The 25,409-nt window shown below is 52.4% G+C and overlaps 1 protein-coding gene across 7 annotated transcripts in view; it reads right to left on the reverse strand.

Annotated features, from left to right (window-relative positions):
- Positions 1 to 24,902, reverse strand: part of FGFR1 (fibroblast growth factor receptor 1) — a 40,857-nt gene extending 15,955 nt beyond the window's left edge. For 5 of the 7 annotated variants that reach the window (XM_040970619.1, XM_040970617.1, XM_040970614.1 and 2 more), the window contains exon 1: positions 24,728 to 24,867. In XM_040970619.1, coding sequence (XP_040826553.1) covers positions 24,728 to 24,818 — 91 coding nt within the window. In that variant the 5' untranslated portion in view covers positions 24,819 to 24,867. Of the gene's footprint in view, positions 1 to 24,727 lie in introns of all 7 variants that reach the window. The other 2 variants (XM_040970630.1, XM_040970622.1) reach the window with 1 other exon arrangement.
- Between the last annotated feature and the right edge of the window lie 507 nt (positions 24,903 to 25,409).

Genomic DNA, 25,409 nt, shown 5'->3' on the forward strand with positions numbered 1-25,409 from the left:
TATTTTTGCAGTGCGGGACTTGTCCTGGCCACTGGCCACTGTTTTCCTCCCCAAGAGCAGGCAGAGGGACCTGGCCCTGCTGGCGTCATTGCAATCAGATGAGCAAACCGAACTCTTACCCGGGAGCCAATACAAAGCCTCCAGAGCCAGCTGTAAGGAGCGGCGGATCTACCGTGTCTTGGCCTGCTCCATCCTCTCACCAACCAGGTACCACCTCAAGAGACCCGCGTTCACCGCCCAACCCTTGCTCTCAAGCAAGCCTGGATGTGCTTTATTCTCCCAATCAAGGTCCTACATTGGAAGCTGGCACTGTGACGGAGAGGGTAAAGCTGCTGCCTGCCATGCCAGCTTCCCATATGGGTGCCAGTTTGAGTCCTGGCTGCCTCTACTTCCTATCCAGCTCCCTGCTGATGGTCTGGAATAAAAGCAGTAAAAGCCACCCAGGTACGTGGTGGGAGACCCAGATGAAGCTGTTGCGTTTACCCTGGTCCCAAGCAGCCATCTGGGGAATGAACCAGTAGATGAAAACTCTCTGTTTGTTTCTGGTTCTCAAGTCACTAAAATGTTTAAAAAAAAAAAAAATCCAGGAACCTTCTGTTGATGCTGGCACTCTCCCTAATTCTCTGAACGTTTATTGTCTGCACTATACATTTACACTCATACTGCCTCTTAACATCAGAGCAGTAAGTCACTGCAAAATCCACCTGTCTCAAGAACAGAACTCAACCTTTTTATTAAGTCATCCCTGGGTAGCCAAAGGGGACGGGTTTCCAGATCTGAGATAATGAAATTCACAGAGGCTCTAGTCTCATACATAAACAGCAGGTACAGCTACAGATAGCTTATACACATGCTCCCATACACCAAATTATCTCCAGTGTAGGTCCTTTGGAAAGAGCTGGGATACAGCACCATTCAGAGGATAATATACATATACACATACGTACATAGACAATAAATCATGTCTGTTCAGTACAGATGAGATTTTTTTCTTCCTAGATTTATTTTAAAAAGATTTATTTTTCTTGGAGAGGCAGATTTACAGAGAGGAGAGATTTTCCATCCATTGGTTTATTCCCCAAATGGCCGCAATGGCTGGAGTTAAACTGATCTGAGGCCAGGAACTTCTTCCAGGTCTCCCACGCAGGTGCAGGGTCCCAAGGTTTTGGGCCATCCTCAACTGCAGGGAGCTGGGTTGGCCTGGAACAGCTGGGATACAAGCTGGTTGGTGCCCAGTGCTAGCGGCATGTTGAGTACTGGCCCCTTCCTAGAAGATCAGAGACACGTGGCCATCACCACCATCTAGCTCTAGTACCCCAAAAAAGAAACCCTGGACCTTTTGCAGTCCTACAACAGTCACTCTCCATCCCCTCATTTCCAGGTCACGAGGGTCTCTCTCCCAGCCTGGTGTGTTCAGGGTTCTTCCATCTCAGCACTTTGTTCCTCTAAACAGCCTCACAATATTCCACCATAGGAATATTTGCCCCATGCTGGCCATTCATTGGCAACCACCTGGGGGTATGATGTGTCAGAGTGTCCCTGTCTCATCTCTCCCGAGAATCAGCCAGAAGTCTGAGAGCAGCGCTGCCGGCTACGGTTTTCCCAAACAACGTCAGAAGCACAGACATTAACTCCAAAGGTCTTGAACAGAATTCAGCATCAGGCCAAAGCCAACAGAGAGGAATCTAAAATGAGCCCAGCACTCCAAGGTCGGAGTGGCTTTTGGACGGTGAGCAGACGACGTTGGGGGTGAGTCAGACTCTCCACTCGGGAAGCGGGGATGTGGCCCCCCCCCCTCCCGGGAGAGCCACAGTGCTTGTGCTTCCTGGGCCCGACTTGGGCACTGCCTGCTGCTTCTGTGGACCTCAGAGGCAGCAGCTGATGGCTCAAATCACTGGGTTCCTGCAAGCCACGAGGGAGACCCGGATGGGGCATCTACCTCCTCACTTTGGTCCCCAGCTGTGGGTAGTGAACTAGTGGCTACAACTCTCTCTGCCTCTCAAATTAGTTTAAAAGAGAGAGAAAAGCTCCTTGGCCATCAAAGACAAGGTTGGAGCAGAGAGGAGAGGGAGGGGTGCGGCAGCGGCTTGATGCCTCAGTGGCTAAATCCCTACTTTGCAAGCTCCAGGATTGCATATGGGCACTGGTTGGTGTCCCGGATGCTCCGCTTCCCATCCATCCCTGCTTATGGCCTAGGAAAGCAGTAGAGGATGACCCAAAGAGTTTAGACCCTGCACCCATGTGGGAGACCTGGAAGAGGCTCCTGACTTTGGATCATCAGCTCAGCTCTGGCCATTGCGGAGTCACTTGGGGAGTGGATTAGCAGATGGAAGATCTTTCAATCTGGTTCTCCTTCTCTCTGTAAATCTGATCTGCCTTTCCAATAAGAAAGGATACATTTTAAAACAAACAAACAACAGACAGACAAGGTGGGACTAGCACATGTCCCAGCTGCTCCACTGCAGATCCAGCTCCCTGCTTATGGCCTGGAAAAGCAGTAGAGATGGCCCAAAGCCTTCAGACCCTGCACCCACATGCAAGACCTGGAAGAGGCTCCTGGCTCCTGACTTAGGATCTGTTCAGCTGTGGCCACTGTGGTCATTTGGGGGAGTGAACCAACCAGTGGATGCAAGATCTTTGTAAATCTGCCTTTCCAATAATAGGGAGGTGGTGGGAGAAGGGAAGGATAAAAACAAGGAAAGCACTGGGAGGCCCTGGGGAGCAGAATTCCAGCTCCTGATTTGCCTGGTTACTTGAAATCAGGTACCAAGAGAGTTCTGGCCACGTGAAAGAGGGCTTCGGCTTGTTACCTCTTTCACTAGGCCAGGCTAAAAGCACTCAGAAACAAAATGAAACAAAACAAAACAGGCTCAGCACCTTGAAAGTGCCAGGATCCTATATGGGCACCAGTTCTAACCCTGGCAGCCCCACTTCCCATCCAACTCCCTGCTTTAAGGTCTGGGAAAGCAGTGGAGTAAGGCCCAAAGCCTTGGGACCCTGCACCTGCGTGGGAGACCTGGAAGGAGTTCCTGATTCCTGACTTTGGATTGGCTCAGCTTCGGCCATTGCAGCTGCTTGAGGAGTGAATCATCAGACGGAAGATCTTCCTCTTTGTCTCTCATCCTATCTGTACATCTACCTTTCCAATAAAAATAAAATAAATCTTTTAAAAAACCAAAAAGTGAATTGTGCTTTAATGCCAATGCAACAGAGCCATCACCTTCCCCAGTGGGTTTGGTTATACTCAGGCCTTGCCATACCCTCCCTAGGAGGACATGGCTGTCCATCTCAAGTTCAAGGCCTTGGACCTCACTCCAGGAACCAGGAAAAGGGCCACAGCTCCTGCTCAGTTGCTGCCTGGCACAGAGGTCTGTAGTCCCCAGCATGCATCCTGGGACCATGCAGATGGCGAGCAGCTGGTGGCAAGTTGTGCAGGGCTCGCTTTAGCAGCAGTGCAGGGAACCCATGCTGCAAGGCCAAGGGCCTTCTCCAAGGAGCATTGTTGGGGAGCTGGGAGTAGACGGGGACTTCCTTCCCCCATTACTCAGTATTTCTCAAAGAGGAGGCCAGAAAGGCCAGAGAAAGGCAAGGAGGGGAGATTTCTGGTGGTGTTTTCAAGTTCAGGAATAAGAATCATGCGAATGAGTCCTCTGCCCTGAACACTGCATTGTGCCACCCCAGCTGAAGCATGGCATTTTACTTCCGGCAGGACTGGCTAAAAATCTTGCAATCGTGTAGCGAGCAGGTACTCCTGCTCCCAGCCTTGAGCAGTGTGTGGGAGAGTAGACCGGCCTGAAGAAAGCCAAAGCATCAGGACCATGCTATTCTGAGAGTCCGAGAACCCGGTCAGGGTGTGGTGGGAAACAGTGAAACTGAAGCACAGACAAGAGAATGAAAAGCTCTTCTGGGTCCAGTGTGGTGGTACAGCAAGCTAAGCCACTGCTTGTGATGCCAGCAGCCACATCAGAGTCCCGGCTTCTCCATGCCCCCTGGTTAGTGGGCCTGAGAAGGCAAGAGAAGATGGATCAGGTATGTAGATCCTTGCTACCCACATGGCATGGGAGACCCAGATGAATTTCCTGGCTCTGGCCTCGCCTAGCCCTGGCTGTTGCAAGCATTTGGGGAGTGAACCAATGGGTGGATGATCTCTCCTTCCCTCTCCTCCCCCATTGTTCTGTGTTTCAAGTTAATACATCATCTTTGAAAACAAACAAACAAAAAAATTTAGGGGCAAAAAGATTTTGAAATCCAAGCCCAGCGTGGTGGCCTAGCTGCTAAGTCCTCGCCTTGAATGTGCCAAGATCCCATATGGGTGCCAGTTCTAATCCCGGCAGCCCCGCTTCCCATCCAGCTCCCTGCTTGTGGCCTGGGAAGGCAGTCGAGGATGGCCCTGCACCCACGCGGGAGACCCAGTAGAGGCTCCTGGCTTCAGATTGGCTCAGCTCCGGCCATTGGGAGTGAATCATCAGATGAAGATCTTCCTCGGTCTCTCCTTCTCTCCGTATATCTGACTTTGCAATAAAAATAAAATAAATCTTAAAAAAAAAAACCCTTTTTGGAAATCCATGCCCTTTCCCGTAATAGCCACTTTCTGTAAGGTTTTAGAAAACTGCTTATAAGCATGAGTTTCCAAACATTCGCACTAAGATAAACTTCATTTTGCATTCACTTTGGGGAGTGCCCGCGTATGGCTGGTCCTCTCCAGGGTGGTGAGGGACATCACCCTGCTGCATGCACAGAGCACAACACTGAGAGAACACAGGGGAACGAGAAGCGAGCGTAGGCAGCTCGGCACGGATTCTGACGTCGTAAAACTTAAGGTCTCAGTGGTCAGAGCAGACAGTGTTCGCGGTCTGCAAGGAAGAGGGGGAGGGGTCCGGGAGAGGAGAACCAAGGGGTGTGGGGGGGTTGGTCACAAAAACACGAGGTGCTTGTGCTCCGAGATGAGGAGCAGCGGGAGGCCAGACTGTACGGAACGGCAGGCTCCCGGTCAGAAATAGCACAAAATAAATAAATAAACGATTCCGACTTGCAAGGCGGGGAACGGAAAAGCCACTCCAGAGATCCCAGGAGCACCTCTGCATGAATGAATGAATGCAGGCCATTCATACCACGGACAACTGTGGCTGAGGCCCCCAACGGCCAATCTGGTCTGGAAGGGATCCAGTCCCAAACCCCACAATTTCACGTGAGCCCGGTCAAGAGTAACTACATATTTGCATAGCTCGGTGCCATTTTTAATGTACCTTTCTGTGTATTATCCAGGGAACCTTAAACAACTGTGTAAACAGGGAACTCCAAGGCTGGCCAACAGCTACAGGGCAAGCACAACAGCCCTGTAATCCTGCAACGCTTGGACTAAAGAAAAAAAAAAAAAGCAAAAAGAATATATCTTAAAGTATCTATTTGAGAGGCAGAGACAGATACAGAGAAGAGAGCTAGCTTCCACCTGCTGGCTCACTACCCCAAAATGTTCAGTCTCTGGGCCGGGCTGAAGTCAGGGATTGGGAACCTCATCAGGTCCCCCATGTGAGTGACAGGATGCTCACGTGTAAGCAGCTGGGATTGGAAACAAGAGCTGGGATGCAAACCGGGTCACTCATAGGAGGTGCCGGCATCCTAAGTGGCATCTTGATTGCTTTACCAGATGCTCACTCTGGTACTGAGCTTTCATTCCAACCTCAGGACAACCTATTCCCCTGAGGATGCCTGGCCCTGCCAATGCTAACGCATTGGATCCCTACAGTAACACGCGCAGGAGAGGGCTGGGATTCAAACCAGAGGAGTTGGCCAGCCCCTCCAGGACCCATGCACACCCAGACCCAGGCGTGTCCTTGCTGCCCCGCCCTGCCCTTGACCCTGTTGCCCTTCTAACTGTGTCCTTGTAAATGCACTTTCTTGTCCCTGCTTTCCCATCTGGACGCTTGAGCAGGTGGAGAGGTAGGTGTGTGCAGAGACTGTCCCACTCGTGTTTTATGCCTGTTCTTGTTACCTGTTGCACATGTTCCCACTGACAACACAACAGCAAAGTAGTGATCACCCACTGACCCTCTGTGCCAGGTCCTAGGCACAGCGACAGGTGAGAGACACCCTCAGAGTGCCCCAGGCTCTGCCATGGGTGGCCACCAGAGCCATTCATCTCATCAGCTTGGCTCAGTCCCCAACCCACCACCTGACACCTCTCTCTCCCTCTCTCTTCTCAAGCCCCCGGCCCTGGCTGACGACCTCTGAGGTCCCACAGAGAAGATGCAGCACTGGCGGTGTGGCGGGGCCACTCCCACCTTGGGCCAGCTCTCCCATCATGCCTTCAGGGATCCCAGTTCTTCAGCATGGATGCTGCAGAGTGGGTCCACACTACCCCATCTCTGGCCCAGGCCAACAGCCTCACTGCTCCCCACCCCATTTAAAGGTTTACTTATCTGAAAGACAGAGTTACAGAGAAATCGTCCATCTGTTGGTTTACTTCCTAAATGAGCCAGCCTAAAACCAGGAACCAAGAGCCTCATCTGGGTCCCCCACATGGGGTATAGGAAATCCAGCACTTGGGCCATCCTCTACTGCTTTCCCAGATGTACTAGCGGGGAGCTGGATCAGAAGTGGAGCAACTGGGACTTACTTCTCAAACACCTTTTTCTCTTTCTCTATCTCCAACAAGCAAGCTTCTCTATCCCTTTCCTGATGGTTACCGCAATAATCAGAGAAGGGCGGAGTTTGCCTCCAACCAAGCCCAGAGGATGGCGGAATTCTGGCAGGCCCCCCTGCCTCTGTGAAGCCACCATTGCACCAATGGGAAGCACAGACCCATATCCCCCCAGCAATAAGGGCCGAGGTGACCCCCGTTTTGGCTTCCGTCTCAAGGAGAGTTTAAAAAGCCCTTCCCCGTCTCTTCCATGCTCTTCTTCCTCTGCACCCCACTCCTTCATATGTCTCTCTGCTTCATGGGGAGGGGAAGCCCGTAACCGTGGCTCCCTGAAATAAAGGCCATGGGAATTCTTTTCCTTTATTCAGCTGAGTTATTCTTTCCCCGATGGTCAGCGAATCTGACATTTTGGCGAGCAGCGAATCTAACACTGTGCACCACTTGAGACTTCCTCAGTCACACCCGTGAGCCCATTCCTACTGTGGCCTCCTCTGGCCTTGTCCATGCTCACAGCCTTGTTGCACGTCCTCCCGGGGGATCCATAAAGAAGTGTCTTCCCCTCCTTTGGTGGGTGTGGGGGAGGCAGAAGTGGGTCAGGATCCGGCCCTACCCAAGCCAGGCAGGTGGCTGTCCATTCTATTATCCCATTTTGCATCCTAGGTTAAGAAAATTTGGGGAGACACATCTGGTCTATAACATCATCAAACAACTTTCCCTCCTACCGGCCATCCCCAGGGTCCTGATGTAGTTTAACAAGCAAGAAACGACCCTCGACCCTCGACCCTCGCTCCTTCCCCAAATCCCAGACGCAGGAGAAAAAGAAGAAATTGGAAACATTTATCCCACGCACCTTTCTCTTTACTTCGACCTAATCTGAGGCCCACATGGCCATGCATCCCTCTCACTAGGTAAAAAGAAAAGGCGGGGAGTGAGGCCACCCCCTTCGGGAAAGGAGCTGAGGGTGTGTGTGTGGTGGCGGGGGGGCGCGGAGGATGCTGCAGGCATGTTTACAGTTTTGGCACAAACTCCCCAGAGACAGATGAGGGGGCAATTGTGGGTGGGGGAGGAACTGGGGTGGTTTTGAGAGCAACTTGAAAGGGACGCAGAACAGCACAGCGGGGCCTTCCCCGACCCCCAGGAGCCCTCCCAGAGGGGCTCTTACCACGTTATGTTGGCTTTGAAATGGAACTGAAAACTTCAGTCCGGCCTCTCAGTCCGACTCTCACTCAAACCTGGGAAACAGCCACCAGTACCCCGCAAGGTCTGGCTGGGTGTAGAGGGCAGACCCCCCTAAAGACACACGGTACCCTGAGCTCATGGCGCCCCCAGCAGCCACGGAGAAACACGGACCGGGGTGGGGTGGGTGATGCAGGTGTGTGGGTGCAGTAGAGCAGACAGGAACGCCAATGAATTAGCACCCTACCCACCCACCCACCCAGAAGCAATCACTGCCCCCCCCAACTAGGGATGTGGGAGGTTTTTTTTTTTTTTAATAAGAAAAAGAGACTAGGGGTGAGAAGGGACATTTTGCATGCAAATGGGCCTCTGCCAGAAGAGCCCATTAAAATGTAAAAACGCCACATTCAGCTTGACAAAACGGCCCAGGGTTGAGCCTGCCGGAGGGCCAGCCATAAAGCTCCCGACAAAGGGGCCCGGGAACAATGGCGGCTGAATGGCCGCGGTCAGCAGGTCCCCTCGCGCGTTGCCATGGGGACCCCACCGGGGCTCACTGAAGGTATTTCCTGAGCGGAGAGGCCCCCCGGCACACAGGCCTGGGCAGCCCGGCTAATCCTGACCGGAAGCCATTGCCTTTCAGCAGCCCAGGAGTTGGGGGTGGGGAGGGAAACGCCAGAGAGTTTTGTTTTGTTTTTATTAAAAAAAAGATTTTTGGGTCTTTTGTGCGTCACTGCAATTTACCACAGAGACACAGTCCAGGGCTTCTCCCTTCCCTCAAAGAAACAGATGCCCCAGAGCTAAGCTGGAGAAAAGGAGCTTGCTGTGTGTCGCTCCGTAGTCACCAGGGATGATCCACATCACCCTGGTCCTCGCGCACCGGAGCACCTGAGGTCCCCTTGGGGCCTGTGTTTGCTGGACCCCTGGGGTTTCTGGCACCAGCACCTCCCACCAACAGTCACCCCAAGGATTCTTTTCCAAATCTTCCCTCCTCTAGCCCCAGCTGTTTACCGAGCCCGAGCCGTCTGCAGGCCGCTCGGCTCCACTCAGCCCCGTGTCCCCAGGAGGAAAGGGTCTGGTCCACCCGCCGCCAGCCCCAGCACAGGTAAACAAGATGCCCCAGCTTCCCGTTCCTAGAAGGTGGTGGCGCCATCTCCTATTTGGCACATGGAGAATCCGGTCTTGGCAGATTCAGGGATGAAAGCCAACAACACAGCTGGCAGTGGAGACCGAAACTGCTGCGTGACCACTGCCTCCTCCCCCGTACAGTGCCCCGGTAAATTAACATTTCCCAAGCACTGTGGAGGGACGGAGTTGCAGAAGCCAACCCCTGGTGACTTGGGGGTGGCGGGGCCAGGATGAGGGGGAAGGGAGCGGGAAGGGGCGCAGGAAGGAACCCACTCCCCTGCCAAAAGCATGCTTCAAACCAGAGACCAAGCAGGCATGAGGTCTGGGGGCTGCCTTGAACTACTTTTCAGCCCCCCCTTCTGGGAAAAGAAACCTTGTGATGGGTCCCCGCCCCGCCCCCGCCAGAGGAGCCCCAGATTTGGGCACTCAGATTGGGGGTAGGGGGGAAGGGTCTGTTCCTGCTAACTTAACACCAAGTACACCTGGTCACCCAGTGCCACGCTGCATGAAAGCTCTGTGTGTGTGTGTGTGTGTGTGTGTGTGTGTGTGTGCGCGCGTGCGCTCACGCGTGCGCCGGGGTCCCGCCGCCGGGAGGGGTACTCAGACCCTCCCACCCCTGGCCCCGAGCCGAGCCCTGGCCTCCCAGCCATGTGTCTGCAGCTGCGACCTGTCATGCACTTCCTGGTCTGGGTTCTGTAATGGAAAGATCATTAAGTGTGGGGGAGGTGGTGGGCGGGGGACCCACGGCCAGAGGTGACCCCCTCAGCTCCCCCTCTCCGCAGAGCTCTGACCTTAAGGCTGGTCAGGTTCCTCAATGAAAACAGCGTGCTGCCTTCCCGTTTCCCCTCTCCCATCCCCCACGAGCGGCTGGCTTGGCGGAAGGACTGGCCAGCATCTGGGGAAGAAGGCAGAACTTGCTGCTCCATAAGCAGAGGAGTCAGCTGTTCTGGAATGTGCCTTTTGTACCCCACCTCAAACCACAGAGGGTGCTTGGGAGACCTCTCTACCCCACATCTGCCCCCTGCTTCTCTCTGGGAACATCTGGGTAAAGGGGGCCACACCCACTCAGACCTAAGACACTGAGAATCATGGTGACAAAAAACAGCCTTTGACAGCGAGATGGAGTGTTACAGCCGCTCCGGAGAGAGACGGGATGGGGCTCCATTGCTTGACTTAAAAAACCAGCCTGGGACCTCTGGACTGGCATTGCAAAATTTCACAAGCCCCACAAGGGACTTCACGCAGGGGCTGTCCATCCACTGGGTAACGGGCCCCCTAGGATTTGAACCTCCACCATTGCCCTCCAGGGCGCACATCAGCAGGAAGCTGGAATTAGGAACCAAACTGGCATTCAGATCCCTGGTGCAGCTTATCCACCAGGCCAAACGTCACTCTTACTCCCACCCACAGTGCTCTGTTTTAAAAAATCAAAAGGTGGGGCCTGGCACGATAGCATAATGGTTAAAGTCCTCGCCTTGCATGTGCCAGGATCCCATATGGCCATTGGTTCTAATCCTGGAAGCTCCACTTCCCATCCTGCTCCCTGCTCGTGGCCTGGGGAAGCAGTCGAGGATGGCCCAAAGCCTTAGGGCCCTGCACCCATGTGGGAGACCCAGAAAGAAGTTCCTGGATCCTGGCTTCGGATTGGTGCAGCACTGGCCATTGCGGCCACTTGGGGAGTGAATCATCTGATGGAAGATCTGTCTCTCCTCCTCTCTGTACATCTGCCTTTCCAATAAAAATAAAACAAATCTTTAAAAAAATTCAAAAGGTGCTTCCATCAGAGATGGTGTGGCTCTCAAGCACAACAGGTTTGGAAGAAAGTTCAAGTTCACTATCTACACTGGCTGGGGCTATCTACTGCTGCTGGGGGGCGGGGGTGGGACCAGACAGAGGGGTTCCACACCAAGCCTGGACAACACTGCAGGTGTTCATCAGAAAAAGAGGGGCTCTCTCCAGAGCCCTGTAAAACCACCACTGAGACCCCAAGGCACTGGACCCCCGCAGGACTGGTGGGCACAGCAGAGGCAGCCTCTGAGTAGGAAGTGGCTCCCCCACCCTCCTGGCCTCAGCTTTGGGTCTCTCCCACTAGCACTCTCAGTGTGCCTTCTGGGAAGCTGGTATCCCAGGCGGCAGCAGTCCTGGCTCTTCAGCTTCCGATCCGGTTTCCTGTTAATGTGCCTGGGAGTCGGCAGAGGACAGCTCAAGACCTTGGGTCCCTGCCACCCCGAATGGGAGATCTAGTTGTAGTTCCTGGCTCTTGGCTTCCACTTGGCCACACTGGGCTGTTGCGGCTGTTTGGGGATGAGTAAATCAGTGGAAAAAGGATCTCTCTCTTCTCTTTCTCTCCTCTCCATCACTCTTTCAAATAAATAAACTTTTTTTTTTTTTTTGGCCATGGAGAAGCCGACTTCTCTCACATGGGCTGGGCAGCATGTCAGGGGTGATGGTTACCGGCTTAAAGCAGGACATTCCAGGACCATGGTCTCCTCCCTTCCTTGGAAGATCTTGGATCAGCTCCTAATTCCTGTTCACCACACTCCCACCCCCAAGGCAAACAAACAGCTCGGCCCTTTTCCACCTCTAAGGTGGGTATGTTGTCTGCTTTTCCTCTGCTCACATACTCAGTGGTCCTGGCCCTTCCTTCTAGCTCTGGAGTTAGGGCCACTGCAGGCACTGGGATTAGCAATGCCTGGGCTGGAACAGGCTCATCAGCTCTTTAGCCCTGGCCATGTCTTTTTGCTTTACTTTTTTCCTCTCTGAGCCAGGTTCCTAAGTTGGTAAATGGAAATGAGAACAGCTCCCAGGACAGGCCTATTTGGGATGAGATTTACGGCCATGCGTCACTGTGGGAGGGGAACTTCTGAGAAATGCAACCTTGGGTCATTTCATCGTGAGACCACCAGAGTGTCCCTGAGAACTCAGGGGCAGATGCTGTGGCTTAGTGAGCTAAGCTCCACCCTGCAGGGTCCAGCATCTCCCACGGATGCTGATTCAAGTCCCAGCTGCTCCACTTCCAATCCAGCTCCCTGCCAATGTGCTTGGGGAAAACAGCAGCAAGTGTCCTAAGTACTGGGGCCCCCAGAGACGGAGACACAGAGGAGATTCCTGGCTTCAGACTGGCCCAGCTTCAGACTGGGGAGAGAACTAACAGAAGGAAGATCTCTCAGTCTCTCCTTTCTCTGCAACTCTGCATTTCAAATAAAAATAAAATAGCTTCAAGGAAAAGAAAACACAGCAAAAACAAAACAACCCAGGAGCCATCGAGCACAACCTTACGGGACTGCCACTGTATATGCAGCAGACAGTCCTTGACTTCGGAAGGTTCAATTTGGCATTTTTCAACTTCACACGATGTGGAAATTACACACCATCAGCAGGCTGTGGTCTGAATTTCTTGTGTTAGATGATTTGACCCCATGGGAATGGCCTGAGTACAATTCAAGCAGGCAAGGTTGTGAGGCATGGTAAGCTGGTCGTATCAAATATGTATTTTCTCTTCTTGATTTTGTTCTTCCTTCTTTCTGTGTTGTAACCATCTGTTTGACAGGCAGAGTGACAGAGAAGATTGTCCATCTGCTGGTTCACTCTCCCAGTGGCTGCCATGCCTGGGGATGAGCCAGGTCAAAGCCAGGGGCCTGGCGTTCCGACCATGTGTCCCATGCTGGGTGCAGGGGCGCAGGCACTTGGTCCATCTTCTGTTGCTTTCCCAAGAGCATTAGCAAGGAGCGGACTGGAAGCAGAGCAGCTAAAGTTACAAGCAACTTTCCTTAGAGTAACGCTGGTGATGGCTTAACTCCCTGATACCAACCTAACATATTCACTAGAACACATCTGTTAGGATGTAACCCCACAGTAAGTCAAGGAGCACTTATCTATTAACCTACACAGGAGCGCACACGACGTAACACCATTCTGCTCAACAACAGACTACACACCAGATGGCAGAGCTGAAAACACACATAAAATCAGCAGAGCTGAAAAACTCGTATACTTCAGGCCCGGCACGATAGCATAATGGTTAAAGTCCTCGGCTTGCACGTGCCAGGATCCCATATGGGCGCCGGTTCTAATCTCGGCAGCTCCACTTCCCATCCAGCTCCCTGCCTGTGGCCTGGGGAAGCAGTCGAGGACGGCCCAAAGCCTTGGGTCCCTGCACCCATGTGGGAGACCTAGGAGGCTCCTGGCCTTGGATCCGTGCATCTCTGACCATTGTGGCCACTTGGGGAGTGAACCATCGGATGGAAGATCTCCTTCTCTGTCTCTCCTTCTCTCTATATATGCACCTTTCCAATAAAAATAAATAAAACCTTACCAAAAAAAAAAAAACATAAAACACAAAAACCTCCTAAACTTCAGTGATTCCAGAGTGCAACTCATTCATCATGCTTTGTGCTAATGTGGCTGAAAACAAACCCACTCCCTTGCTGGCTGTGTGAAGGCACAGCACATCAGCTGGTATCACCATGCCACGGGGTTAAGCTGCTGCTCATGATGCCAGCGTCCCTAACAGAGTCCTGGCTAAAGTTCTGGCTGCTGTATTTCACATGCAGCTACCTGCTCACATACCTAGGAAGGCAATGGAAGACAGCCCAAGTGCTTGGGTGCCTGCCACCCATGTGGGAGACCCAGATGGCATTCCTGGCTCACACCCTGCTATTGTGGCGGTTTGGGGGGCATCCCTGCCTCTGCTACTCTGCCTTTAAAATACATAAATAAAGAGACGAGTTTAAAAACAAAACCACAGCATATGCAGTTCTGCACAGGGCTTTACACTCGATGATAGCTGATGTGCTTCCTATACTACTGACTGTTATTTTAGAATATACTCTTGTGACTTAGCTCCGTCACTCCGGCTGCAGCATCACACATCCTGTGTTCAGCACAGCTCTTGGTAGCATCAGAAGGCCACACTGAATGCCTGGCAGCCGATACTATCCCACGTGTGCTACGATCCCAGCACGAAACTGCACTTCTCGAGACAAATCCATCAAGTGAGACACGACTGTGTGTAGGTATTGCACCTGTTTCAGTCAGAGCAACCCCTGCTGGCTTGGGTCCAATCCCTGGCGGTGTAGGCAGGGCTGGGGGAGCCCTGACATTCCAGCAGGGTCTCTAAGACCCCAGATATTTTCTCCCAAAAGTTACAGAGTCAGCAGAGGGAAGTGGACACTCCACCAACTTTCCACAGGTCTGCACTATTGTCTGGGACACGCCACCACGTATTTTTTTTTTCCTTTTAAAGACTTATTCACTTTTATTAGAACAACAGAGAAAGATCTTCCATATGCTGGTATTTTAAAAGATACCCTGAAATTATCCTGTGATTAGCCCAACTACGTCGTAATGTATATTTCTGCCAAAAACACGAATATGTGTCTGAATTCAAACAATTGATCTGCTGAACTCTTATGTGGTACAGGGATGGAGTATAATACAGTTTTGTAAAAAAAAAAAAAAAATAATGATGTCAGATCTACCTGAGTGAGCCCCCATTGCTTCCTCACCAACTGTATAACCTTAGGTAATTGATTTAACTCCCTGAACCACATGTACTCATCTGATTATGGAAATAAAGCACGATGTCCCTGGGCTCACTGTGAAAATGCAAAGTATGTGGAGTATGGTGATGTCATCATATATTAATTTTAAAGGTCTTTTACAACATAACTAAAAAAACAAAACAAAACACAATTAATTTGGATGCCAGAATTTACAGAGAAAGAGGGAGAGGAGAGAGAGATCTTCCACCTGCTCGTTGGCTCATATTCCACTGAGCCAGGATGAAGCCACAAGCCCCATTCCGGTCATCTATATGGGTGGCAGGGGCTCAAGCATCCGGTCATCTTCCACTGCTTTAGCGGGCCAGATTGGAAGTGGAGGAGTCAGGACTTGAACCAGCATTCATATGGGTACCCTAGTGGTGCAATTATTTGGCTCGAGCTACAACGTGGGTCCCTAATACAATCTAGATTGAGGGCAATGTTGGAATTACGTTTACAAATGCAACTATCCATGGGCACATGGATACATTTTGCAGAGTGGACTGAGCTTCCACACAGGTTACCAGCATCCATACAGGTGCAGGTTCAAGTCCCAATGCCTCTGCTTGTGATTCAGCTCCTTGCTGATGCCCCTGGGAAGGCAGCAGAGGACAGCTCACTAACTGGAGCCCTGACCTCCCACAAGGGAGACTCAACAGAGTTTCTTCCCTGGTTCTAGCCTGGCCAGCTGTGGCTGCTGTGGGTATTTGGGGAGTGAACCAACAGAAGGAAGATCCCTATCACTCTGCCTTACAGCGAAACAAATAACACCTATTTATTTATTTTTTTTTAAAGATTTATTTTTTTATTATTTTTTATTGGAAAGGCGGATATACAGAGAGGAAGATCTTCCGTCCGATGATTCACTCCCCAAGTGAGCTGCAACGGCCGATACTATGCCGATCCGAAGCCAGGAACCTCTTCTGGGTCTCCCACGCGGGTGCAGGGTCCCAAAGCTTTGGGCCGTCCTCAACTGCTTTCCCAGGCCACAGGCAGGGAGCTGGAAGGGAAGCGGGGCTGCCGGGATTAGAACCGGCGCCCATATGGGATCCCGGGCGTGCAAGGCGAGGACTTAACCACTTGCGCCATCGCGCCGGGCCCTATAACACCTATTTCTAAAAACTTGCAAAAGTGAGTCATTAGGGCCCGGTGCAATGGTTCAATGGCTAAAATTCTCGCCTTGCACACGCTGGGGATCCCACATTGGCACTGGTTCATGTCTAGGCTGCTCTACTTCCCATCTAGCCCCCTGCTTGTGGCCTGAGAAAGCTTTTGGGGACAGCCTAAAGCCTTGGGACCCTGCATCTGGCTTCGGATCCATTGTGGCCACTCGGGGAATGAATCAGCGGAAGGAAGATCTTTTCTGTCTCTTCACTTCCGTGAATCTGCTTTTCCAAGAAAAAAAAAATCTTAAATAAAAAAAAAGTCATTAAATACCAAGCAATACCCACGTGGGCATTGGTTCACACCACAGCTGCTCTACTTTCAATCCAACTCCTTGTGAACGCTCCCAGGGAGCAGCAGAAGATGGCCCAAGTACCTGGGCACCTGCCACCTACACAGGAGACCCAGATGAAGCTGCCAGCTTCAGCCTGGCCCAGCCTTGGTCCTTGTTGACATTTGGGGAGTGAACCAAAGGCTAGATTCTCTTTCTCTCAGTAATTCTGCCTTTCAAATAAATGTGTTTTTTTAAAAAAGGGGATGGGGTCAGTGAGGTGGCTCAACAGGCTAATCCTCTATCTGTAAAGCAACAGCATCCCACATGGGTACCAGGTCATGTCCTGGCTACTCCACTTCTGATCCAGCGCCTTGTCTATGGCCTTAGAAAGCAGGAGAGGATGGCCCAATAAACCCTGGGCTCTTGCACCTTTGTTGGAGACCTGGAAGAACCCCTAGCTTTGGACCAGCCCAGCTCCAGCCATTGAGGTTATTTAAGGAATGAACCAGGATTAAGATCAATCTCTCCCTCTCTTTGTAAATTTGCCTTTCAAATAAGAATAAATCTTTTAAGAAAATATATAAAAGTTTACGTTGCATATAGGTAAAGGCAACAGATTTGTTTAGCCAGATGAAGGGATGAATAAATTAATGAAATCAGATGAATAGGTTACAAGCTAGTGTTATTGTCCTGATTGTGTTTTGTTTTGTCTGACTGTGGAGGAATCCAAGCAGGCATTCAATTCTGAAGTCAATTTTCTTTGCTCAAACTTCAGCACTTCAAAACCTCTCTCCTTGTCCAAGTTCACAGCCACCAGGTCCTCTGTGCCGCATTACAATCTTCTCACGCATTTGGGGTTCAAATGTGCCTATAACATGCAGGCACTGCCATCCCAGGGGGCTCGGCTCTGCCACACACGGGCCAAGGGGAAGAGCCTCAATTCCCACCTCTGCCACAAAACGCATCTTTCCAGGTTCCTGGAACTAACACCCAGGCGCTTGCTGGGGGTACAAGGCTCAACCGGCCCCTTTAAAATGAGCAGCAGTGACAGCTTGAAGAAGCAGAGTGGGCATGGGCCAAGAAAACGGGAGGGGAATTGAGCAGCCCAGGGTCTCGCTGGAGTACTGACAACAAGTGCACTAGATAACAGGCCCCCTGCCAGTACTGTCCCTGGCTAGAGGGGAATGCAAAATCTCAAACCCCAGCAGTGGCCTAGGCTCCAAACTAGGCGCCTGCAGGCACAGCCCAGGTGGGCACAGAAACGTTGGCCCAGCAGCTTGGGGGGTCAAGTGCCGCTTAGGGATGGATAGTAGGGCCAGTGTGGGTGTGGTGGGGGGGAAAGACAGGCAGAGGGGAGAGGGTGTGTCCTGTGGGTGTGCTCGATGCTTAGTACAGTGAGCAAACTAGCCAGCTTCCCTAAAACACAAAAGGCAGGCCCTGGGCAGCTGAGCCTAGGAGCCCAGGAAAGAGACAGAGCAGCTGGGCTTCCCGCTGCCAGCAGTTTGTTTCCTTGCCAGGGGAAGGGAAGAAGAAGAGGCAGAGGTGGCGACCGCAGGGTGAGGAAAGACACATTGTAAAAACAGTGCGCAGCTGCTGGTCAAGCTCTCTGACCCCTGACCTTCGCAATCGCGGGTAACTCACTTCTCCCTGGGGCCATCCATCACTGCTCCAGACACAAGCCGTCACTCACACTTCTGCCCCACTGGCCAGCCCTGGGTGGGAAGAGTGCGGGCCCCATGAACCCCTCCGGGTCCCCCATCCCCTGGGGACCCCAAGCAGTCCCAGAAGCCAGGGGGGCAGGGCCATCCAAAACTTCCTGTTCCTTTATGAGGATTCTACCCCTGCCCCTCGCCAGTCGCCGGTTGCAAGTCCAGCCTGTGGACAGCCGTTTGTTCTCCTCCCTGACTTCGGGGAGCGGGTTGGCAAAGGCAGAGTGGAAAATCAGTGAAGCTAATGGTGCAGCAATGCGGAGGCCAGAGCCAAGAACACAGCCCGGGAGCGGCTCCCTCCGTTGCAGTTGCCCCCACGCGGGTCAGTGGGGACACGTGAGTGTGAGCGTCCTCAGATTCTCCCCTTCGCTACCCCACCCACTCCGCCCCCTAGGCTCCCAGGGAACCACCTCTCTCTGGCCCAGAGCACAGCCCGCATGTCACGTCACCTTTGGCTCCCTGCAAGTGTACTTGGGATGAAGCAACTCTTCTTAGCAGCCACTGGGGGAGGAAAAGCCTACAGCTGTTTTCTTTGCAGAAGAAAGCTATGCTGCTTGGGGGGCGGGGCGTGCTGCACGTACCCACAGGGGTGGCAGGCAGCTCTGGGGGACCACAGGTAGGCTGCCCGGTTGTCGAAGGGTGAGAGGTGGCACTGGGGCCCAGGGCTGTGTCCCCCAGCTGAGCTGGGCAGCGGCGATGGCACAGCTCGTAACCTCTCCCCTACAAGGCACAGGTTTCTGTGCAGATCAGAGACAAAGCCTTGCTTTGTGGCCCGCTCACGGCGCCCATGGGGCTTGCAGCCAGCAATGGAGACGTGAGGCTTTTCCATTAAGTGTACCCTCTCCCCTGCCTGGGACGGCCACCAGACAGACAGTCTTCAAATTTGGGTGGGTGGAGAGGAGCTGTAAAACCCCAGCCCCGTTACACTCCCCTCCTATCCCCGTTCCCAGAGTGGAGTACCAGGTTTTTGAGTCTTTGGGAAATGGCACAATACGACGGGGGTCAGGGATGATTTCAACCCACGTGACTGGTGAAAGGGGAGGGGGATGAGAGCCCTCCACCTCCCACTGCTGGAAGTGGCCTTGCAAACAGTTTTGCAGACTCACCCACTTGCTTCCCCGCTTCCCCTCCCTGCTACTCCAAGTTCTGTTCTCAAAGACAGAACCAATCCTCGCCAAGCTCTTTCACCTCTCAGCCCAGCTTCAGTTGGTCCACCCCCCTCCCTCCCACCCTTGCTCAGAGCCTAAGGTACAAAATCTCAAACTGGAGGCAGGGAAGGAGGGGGTGGGGAAGAAGAGGAGGAGGGCTGGTTTTCCTGGAACCCTTATTAAATCAACTTTCCAAGGACAGCCAGAAACTGCAGGCCCGCGGCAATCCCCCAGGAACATTTGCAAAAGGCAACCAGGGTTGTTCACGGCTGGGGGAGGGGCTGAGCACGCGCCATTCCGCCAAAGTCTGCCTCTTGAGCTGGGTTTTCGCACAGTTCGCTTCCAACTTTCCTATTCAGTTTTTTTTCTTCTTGTTGACAACAACAGCAGCATTATTGCTTAGTTATCGGCGGGGCACCTGACACCTACAAGGGTCAGTCACGGTGGGGGTGCTCTGTGGCAGGAACCCTGTGTGCCCTAGGAGCACCCAGCACAAAGTGCCACTCTTAGACAGGGGCACCAAGCTGGTGTTCCAAGTTCATGGCAATGGACATTTCTGACTCTCAAATGTCCCAGGAAAATGGTCTCAACCTGCACCTACTGCTCACAGGTGCCAGATTCTTGTGATAAAGCAGCCTTTAAAAAGTTCCCAAAGTTCTTCCGTTGTTACATGCAGCTAATTCCTGCAGCCAAGTCCTCTATTCACGGTGTTTACCACAAGCCAAAATCTCAGACGCGGCAAAGGTGCTTAGTAGGTCCTTTATTCCAGCATGGTAGGAACGGGAGCAAGACTAGAGGGGGAGAAAACTGGAAGGGACACATCTCCTGCCATGGTGGCAGGATGGGGGTTGCCAGGGCAGGGGAAGAGACAAGATGGAGGGGGTGGGGAAGAGCCAGGTAAGAAGGGAGGGAGGGGGAGGAGAAGGGAGGGCTGTGTGGGCTGTGTGCCCTGGCCCCAGGGACTGAGATTATATGAGTCACAGGTAGGGGGGTGGAGACTAGGTGGGGGGGTGGGGCAGAGATTGGGGAAGGCGCCATTAGTAGATAACCCAAAATAGGTGCAAGCAGTGAGGAAGGGAAGTTGTTAGAGATTCCTGCCATGGGCCACCGAGGCATAGATTATATGCGAATACTACACAGCTTCACAGAAGGGACCGTGGTCTCTGTCTACTCAGCGTGTGAAGCAAAATCCTGGACTCCTGACCACAAAGAGGTTACCAGAGAAGAGACAGGGCCATGTGTTTCCATTCACCAAAACAAACAAACAAACAAACAAATAAAATCTTAATTTAAAGACAGATTTATGAAGGAGAGAGAGAAGGATCTTCCATCTGCTCGGTGGTTCACTCTCCAAATGGCATCAAGCTCAGCTGATCTGAAACCAGCAGCCAGGAGCTTCCTCCCGGTCTGCAACGGGCCAAAAAACCTTTGCCATCCTCCAGTGCTCTCCCAGACTATAAGCAGAGAGCTGCACTGAAGTAGAGCAGCTGGGACCAGAATCCACAGCCATAGGAGATGTTGACATCTCAGGGAGAGGATTACCCTGTAAGCCACAGTCCCAGCCCCGTGTCTGCGCCTCTTTGACTAAGGTGGTAGTTAGATGGCGCCTCGCCTGGCATCCAACACACCAAGCTGCACGCTTACAACTGGTAACTCTACAGTGTGTCAATTGTACCTCCCCCTCTGGGGAAGGCTCCCCGGGACCCCACAGCCACACTCACGGCCTCCTGCCCTCCCCATGGAACAGCATCCTGGCACACCCTCAACTTCCTCCTCTGCCAGGAGCCCTGCTCCAGTAGCTGGAGCTCGCACATTGGCAGTGACTACTGGAGTGAGGGTTCAGAGGCAGAGGCACGGCAGGTCCTGGGCTCTGTGACTGATGCAGAGGCTCATGTCAGAGCTGAGAACAATACAGAGGGCTGGTTTGAATGGGCCAGGGGTGGGAATGCGTGGGCCGGTATTTGAGTCCTGCTGCGGAGGGGGAGGTGATAACCCAAGGTCCTGACAGGGTGCTTCGATGACATAGTTTGGGATGTTCACTTTGGAAAGCTGCCAGCGACCCCCAGCTCTGCCTCAGTGGTCCTGTTGTAGAACTGGGAGTCTGGGTGGCAGGATGGAGACTGGTGAGAGTCAGCCAGTGGAAGGACAGGGGGCTGACTGTTAACACCAGCGAGTATCCAATCAGCTGCTACAGTCACCTGCGTGCGCCTTTCAGGGCAAGGGTGAAGCCAGCTCTTGAGTATCTGGGTTCAAGCCCCCCAGCTTACCTCTCTGCACGTGCTGATGCTGCCCCCACCACTGCCGCCACCACCCATCTGCAGAGTCCCGGGATGGAGCTCCTGCCTCCTGGCTTTGCCTTCTGGCCGTGGAAGGCACTGGGGGCTTAACCAACAGATAGGTCTCATGCTGTTGAAATGCACAAGTTTTCAAATACAACCAACGGAAAAGCATCAGTTACAGCTCAATGAAGTTGGTTTTGAAAACAGCAGTCTGGCTTGCTTGAGTCTCTAGTGCTGCACAGCCCGCTAAACAGTGCCTGCCTACCTTCTCCACCCCCTCTCCTGTCCAGAGCACAGAGCTCTTCCCAGCCAGACATCCGCGATTCAACCAACTGCAGGTATAAACTATCCAGAACAAAAACCGCTTCCGTCTGCACTGAACATACACAGGAGTTTTGTCCTGCTGTTATCCCCTAACTCTGACGACTTATTTACACATCATTCCAACTGCCTTAGGTGTCATAAGCTAGAAGTGATATAAAGTTTATGGGAGGGGGGCCCAGAGTGATAGCTCAGTGGCTAAATCCTCGCTTCCAAGTGCCAGGATCCCACATGGGCGCTGGTTCATGTTCTGGCCACTCCACTTCCCATCCACCTCCCTTGTATCCTGGGAAGGCAGTGGAGGATGGCCCAAAGCCTTCAGATCCTGCACCCAAGTAGGAGACCTGGAAGAAGCTCCTGGTTCCTGGCTATCAGTTCAACTGTAGCCATTGTGGCCACTTGCGGAGTGAACCTGTGAACAGAAAATTTTTTTTGTCTTTCCTCCTCTCTCTGTAAATTTGCCTTTCCAATAAAAATAAATCTTTAAAAAAATTTTTTTTAAAGTGCATGGGAAGTTGCGCATGACCTGCACAAGTTCTGCACCACCTTATAGAAAGGACTTGAGTCCCTGTAGATTTGGGGGTCCACCGGGGTCCTGGGTAAGGTGCAACTGCTGTGGCAGGTTAAACTACCTTCTACAATGACAACAACTCATTTGAGCAATGGTTCATGTTCTGGCTGCTCCACTGCCGATCCAGCTCCCTGCTTAATGTGGCTGGATAAAGCAGTGAAGGATGGCTCAAGTGCTTGGCCCCGGCACCCGCGGGGGAGGGAGGTCCAGATGGGAGTTTCCTGGCTCCCATCTTGAGCTTGGCCCAGTCCTGGCCATTGAGGCCATCTGGGAAGTGAATCATCGAAAGGAAGATCTCTGCCTCTCCCTTTCTCTGTCTGTAACTCTGCCTTTCAAACAAATCAATACATCTTTAAAAATAAATAAAGTAAAAAGGAAGTGTTTCAGGTTGCAATCCCTCACATTCTCAAACCTCAGCCAAACTCTGGGTCCACTTGAACTCACTGGGCTGTCTATACCGCGGCTGATCCCCAATCTTGTCTGCAAACCAGACAGCCTGACTCCCACCCACCCATCCTGGTGCTGTCACTTGACACTGGAGTTGACAACCCATCTATGCAACGCCACATTTCCATGGCTAGCGTCTCCCTACTATTTTTTCTTTCCTCTTCACTCTCACACAGTGTCTAGCCCCGCCTCCCCCACCAGACATCCAGAACAAACTTCTAATCCAGCTTGCTCACCAGGGTGGCAGGACAGTCGTAACTGCTGGCATTTCACAGGCAGGCGGTGCAGAGGGGTGGTGCTGCAGCAGCTCAGCCTGTCAGCTCAGGACACACGTATCTCATGTGTGTGCCGGAATGGCTGTTTCTAATCCCAGCTCCCTGGCTGCCAATCCAGCTTCTTGCCACTCATGTGAGACACCCTGATGGGGCTTCAGCCTGGCTCCGCTGTGGCTATTTTGGGCATTTGGGCAGTTGAACTCATGGATGAAAAAATTCACCTCTCAGTTGCCTTGACTTACTAATAAATAAATGAAATTTTGGGGTCTGCAGGGGTGGCACAGCAAGCTAATCCTCTGCCTGTAGCACCGACATCCCATATGGATAGCCAGTTTGAGTCCTGGTTGCTCCGCTCTGTATTCAGCTCCCTGCTTATGACCTGGGAAAGCAGTGAATGACAGCCCAAGTCTTTGAGACCATGTACCCACGTGGGAGACCAGGAAAAAGCTCTTGGTACCCGGCTTTTGATCAGCTCAGCTCTGGTCACTGTGGCTATTCGGGGAGTGAACCAGCAGATGGAACATCTTTCTGTCTCTCCTCACTGCAAATCTGCCTTTTCAGTGAAAAGAAATAAATCTTAACTTAAAAAAAAAAATTCGTTGAAATTAAATGTTTATTTTGGCACACGACAATCTGAGATCCAGGCAGAGGAGAGGGTCTCCCAAACACTCATGGGGGTTGGCACAGTGGCGCAGCCGGTTAATCCTCTCACTGAGATGTCGGCATCCCATGTGCACATGGGGCTCTGGTCACTCATGTCACTCCATGCAGACCACCCTTCTGCTGCGTCTTGCCAGCTGCTTCCAGTCCCACACGCCAGGGCAGATACACCTTGCAGGTGCTCACTGCTGTCCTGGTCTCTTCTGCTCTAAGTGTCCCACATGTGCTGGCTCAGTTCCTGCCTTCGGTCCCCAGCTATAAGTGGACCCTGCCTGTTCCGCCACTGGCCCTTCTACGGCCTCCCCCCAGGTCCCATGTTCCTTCAGTGCCACCAAACCAGGGCACACATTTTCTCACCCAACCAACAGGTCCCTGACACGCTAGGCCACCGGCCCTTTGCCCCTAGCTCCACCCCAGGTGCCCCAAGCTTTTCACCCACTGCTTGGTCACCTTCCTTATGGGACCAAGCCCCGAGCCACTGGACGCAATGCCATCCATGGGCAGCTGGGATGCCCAAACACGGGAGTTCTCAAAGCTCCTCAAATGCTACTACCAGATACGCTGGGCTTGCCATTTCCACAACTCACGTAAATCTCGCCAGCTCCAGGCAAGTCCATTCTGTTTATAATAAACTCTCAGAATCTCCCACACACCTATAGGTCTCCATGCTCCATTGTATTTCCTGGCTCTCAATCTCTTTAAAACAAATGAGACATGCCCGATGAAGGCCAAACAAGAAGGCATGGATGGAGCGGAGCCGTGGCGTAGTACTCTAAGCCTCTGCCTGTGGTGCTGGCATTCCATTGTGGATGCTGGTGGTTCAGCTCCCAGCTAATGAACCCGAGATGACAGCAGAGGATGGCCCACGTGCTCAGGCCCCTGCACCTGTGTGGGAGACCCAGAGGAAGCTCCCAATTCATGGCTTTTAACCCAGCTCTGGCTCTAGTAGCCATTTAGAGATGTAAGATCATTTTCTCTGAAACCCTACTTTTTCAAAGAAACAAAAACAAAAAAGCCTGCCTATCCAGTCAGATGTTTCTCTCTGGAACACTTTCCCAGAAGCCAAGTCCTTATAAGGCCCTCCCATTCCACCCATCATTTCACCCAAGTTCTAAACTCAAAATCGTGGGTCACTCATGCTTCTACCCGGGCTGCTTTTACACCCGTGCTCCCCTCCCCCAGGCTCAGGAGTCCCCACTGCGTACATTTGTCTTCTTTCCTCAAGGAGACAAACCGAGAAGGTTACCCTTAGTCTGTGCCCCTGGAAGACCAAAGTCACACCAGCCTTTACACCCCGGTGACTGATGGAGCCGCTGCTAGGACAGCAGCTCTCCGCTACCAGCCCACTCCATCCCCCAGCCCCAGCGTCGGGCGGCCCCTCCACCTGTGCCCTACCTTGTTCAGGCAAGGTGGGCGCTGGTCTGGCCGTGCAGAGTGTGGCTGTGACCAGCACAGCCCAGAAGAGCAGGCACTTCCAGCCCCACATCCCAGTTGTGCGGTTAGAGGTTGGTGATGAGGCTCCACATCTCCATGGATACTCCACCTTGAGCTCAGTCTGTCTTCCCAAGCTTGCTCTAGGGGAAGAAGGAGGGAGATGTTAGGAGGGCCAGGGTGGGGAACAGCAGGTAGAGAACAAATCTACTCCTTAAGGCACAAACCAGAGAGCTGTTATCATCTGCAATTTGAATACAAGTACTGTGGGCTGGTGCAGTGGCACAGCATGCTGATCCTCCACCTGTGGGGACCAGCATCCCATATGGATGCCAGTTAAGAGTTCTGGCTGCTCCATTTCCTGATCTAGCTCCTTGCTTACGGAATAGGAAAGCAGCAGAAGATGGCCTAAGTCCTTGGGATCCTGCACCCAAATGGGTGACCTGGAAGAAGTTTCCTGTTCTTAGCCTCAGATCAGTTCAGCTTTGGCCAATGCAGCCATTTGGGGAGTGAACCAGCAGATGGAAAACTTTTCTCTGTCTCTTTGTAAATCTTTCAAATTATATATATATAATAAATATATATATTTATATATATATATTTAAATATATATTTAAGGTATAGGTCTTAATTTGAGGGGGTGTTG

This window comes from Ochotona curzoniae, unplaced genomic scaffold (genome assembly GCF_017591425.1).
Source record: "Ochotona curzoniae isolate NIBS_2020 unplaced genomic scaffold, NIBS_Ocur_1.0 contig_1976, whole genome shotgun sequence".
In the NCBI taxonomy this organism is placed as follows: domain Eukaryota; kingdom Metazoa; phylum Chordata; class Mammalia; order Lagomorpha; family Ochotonidae; genus Ochotona; species Ochotona curzoniae.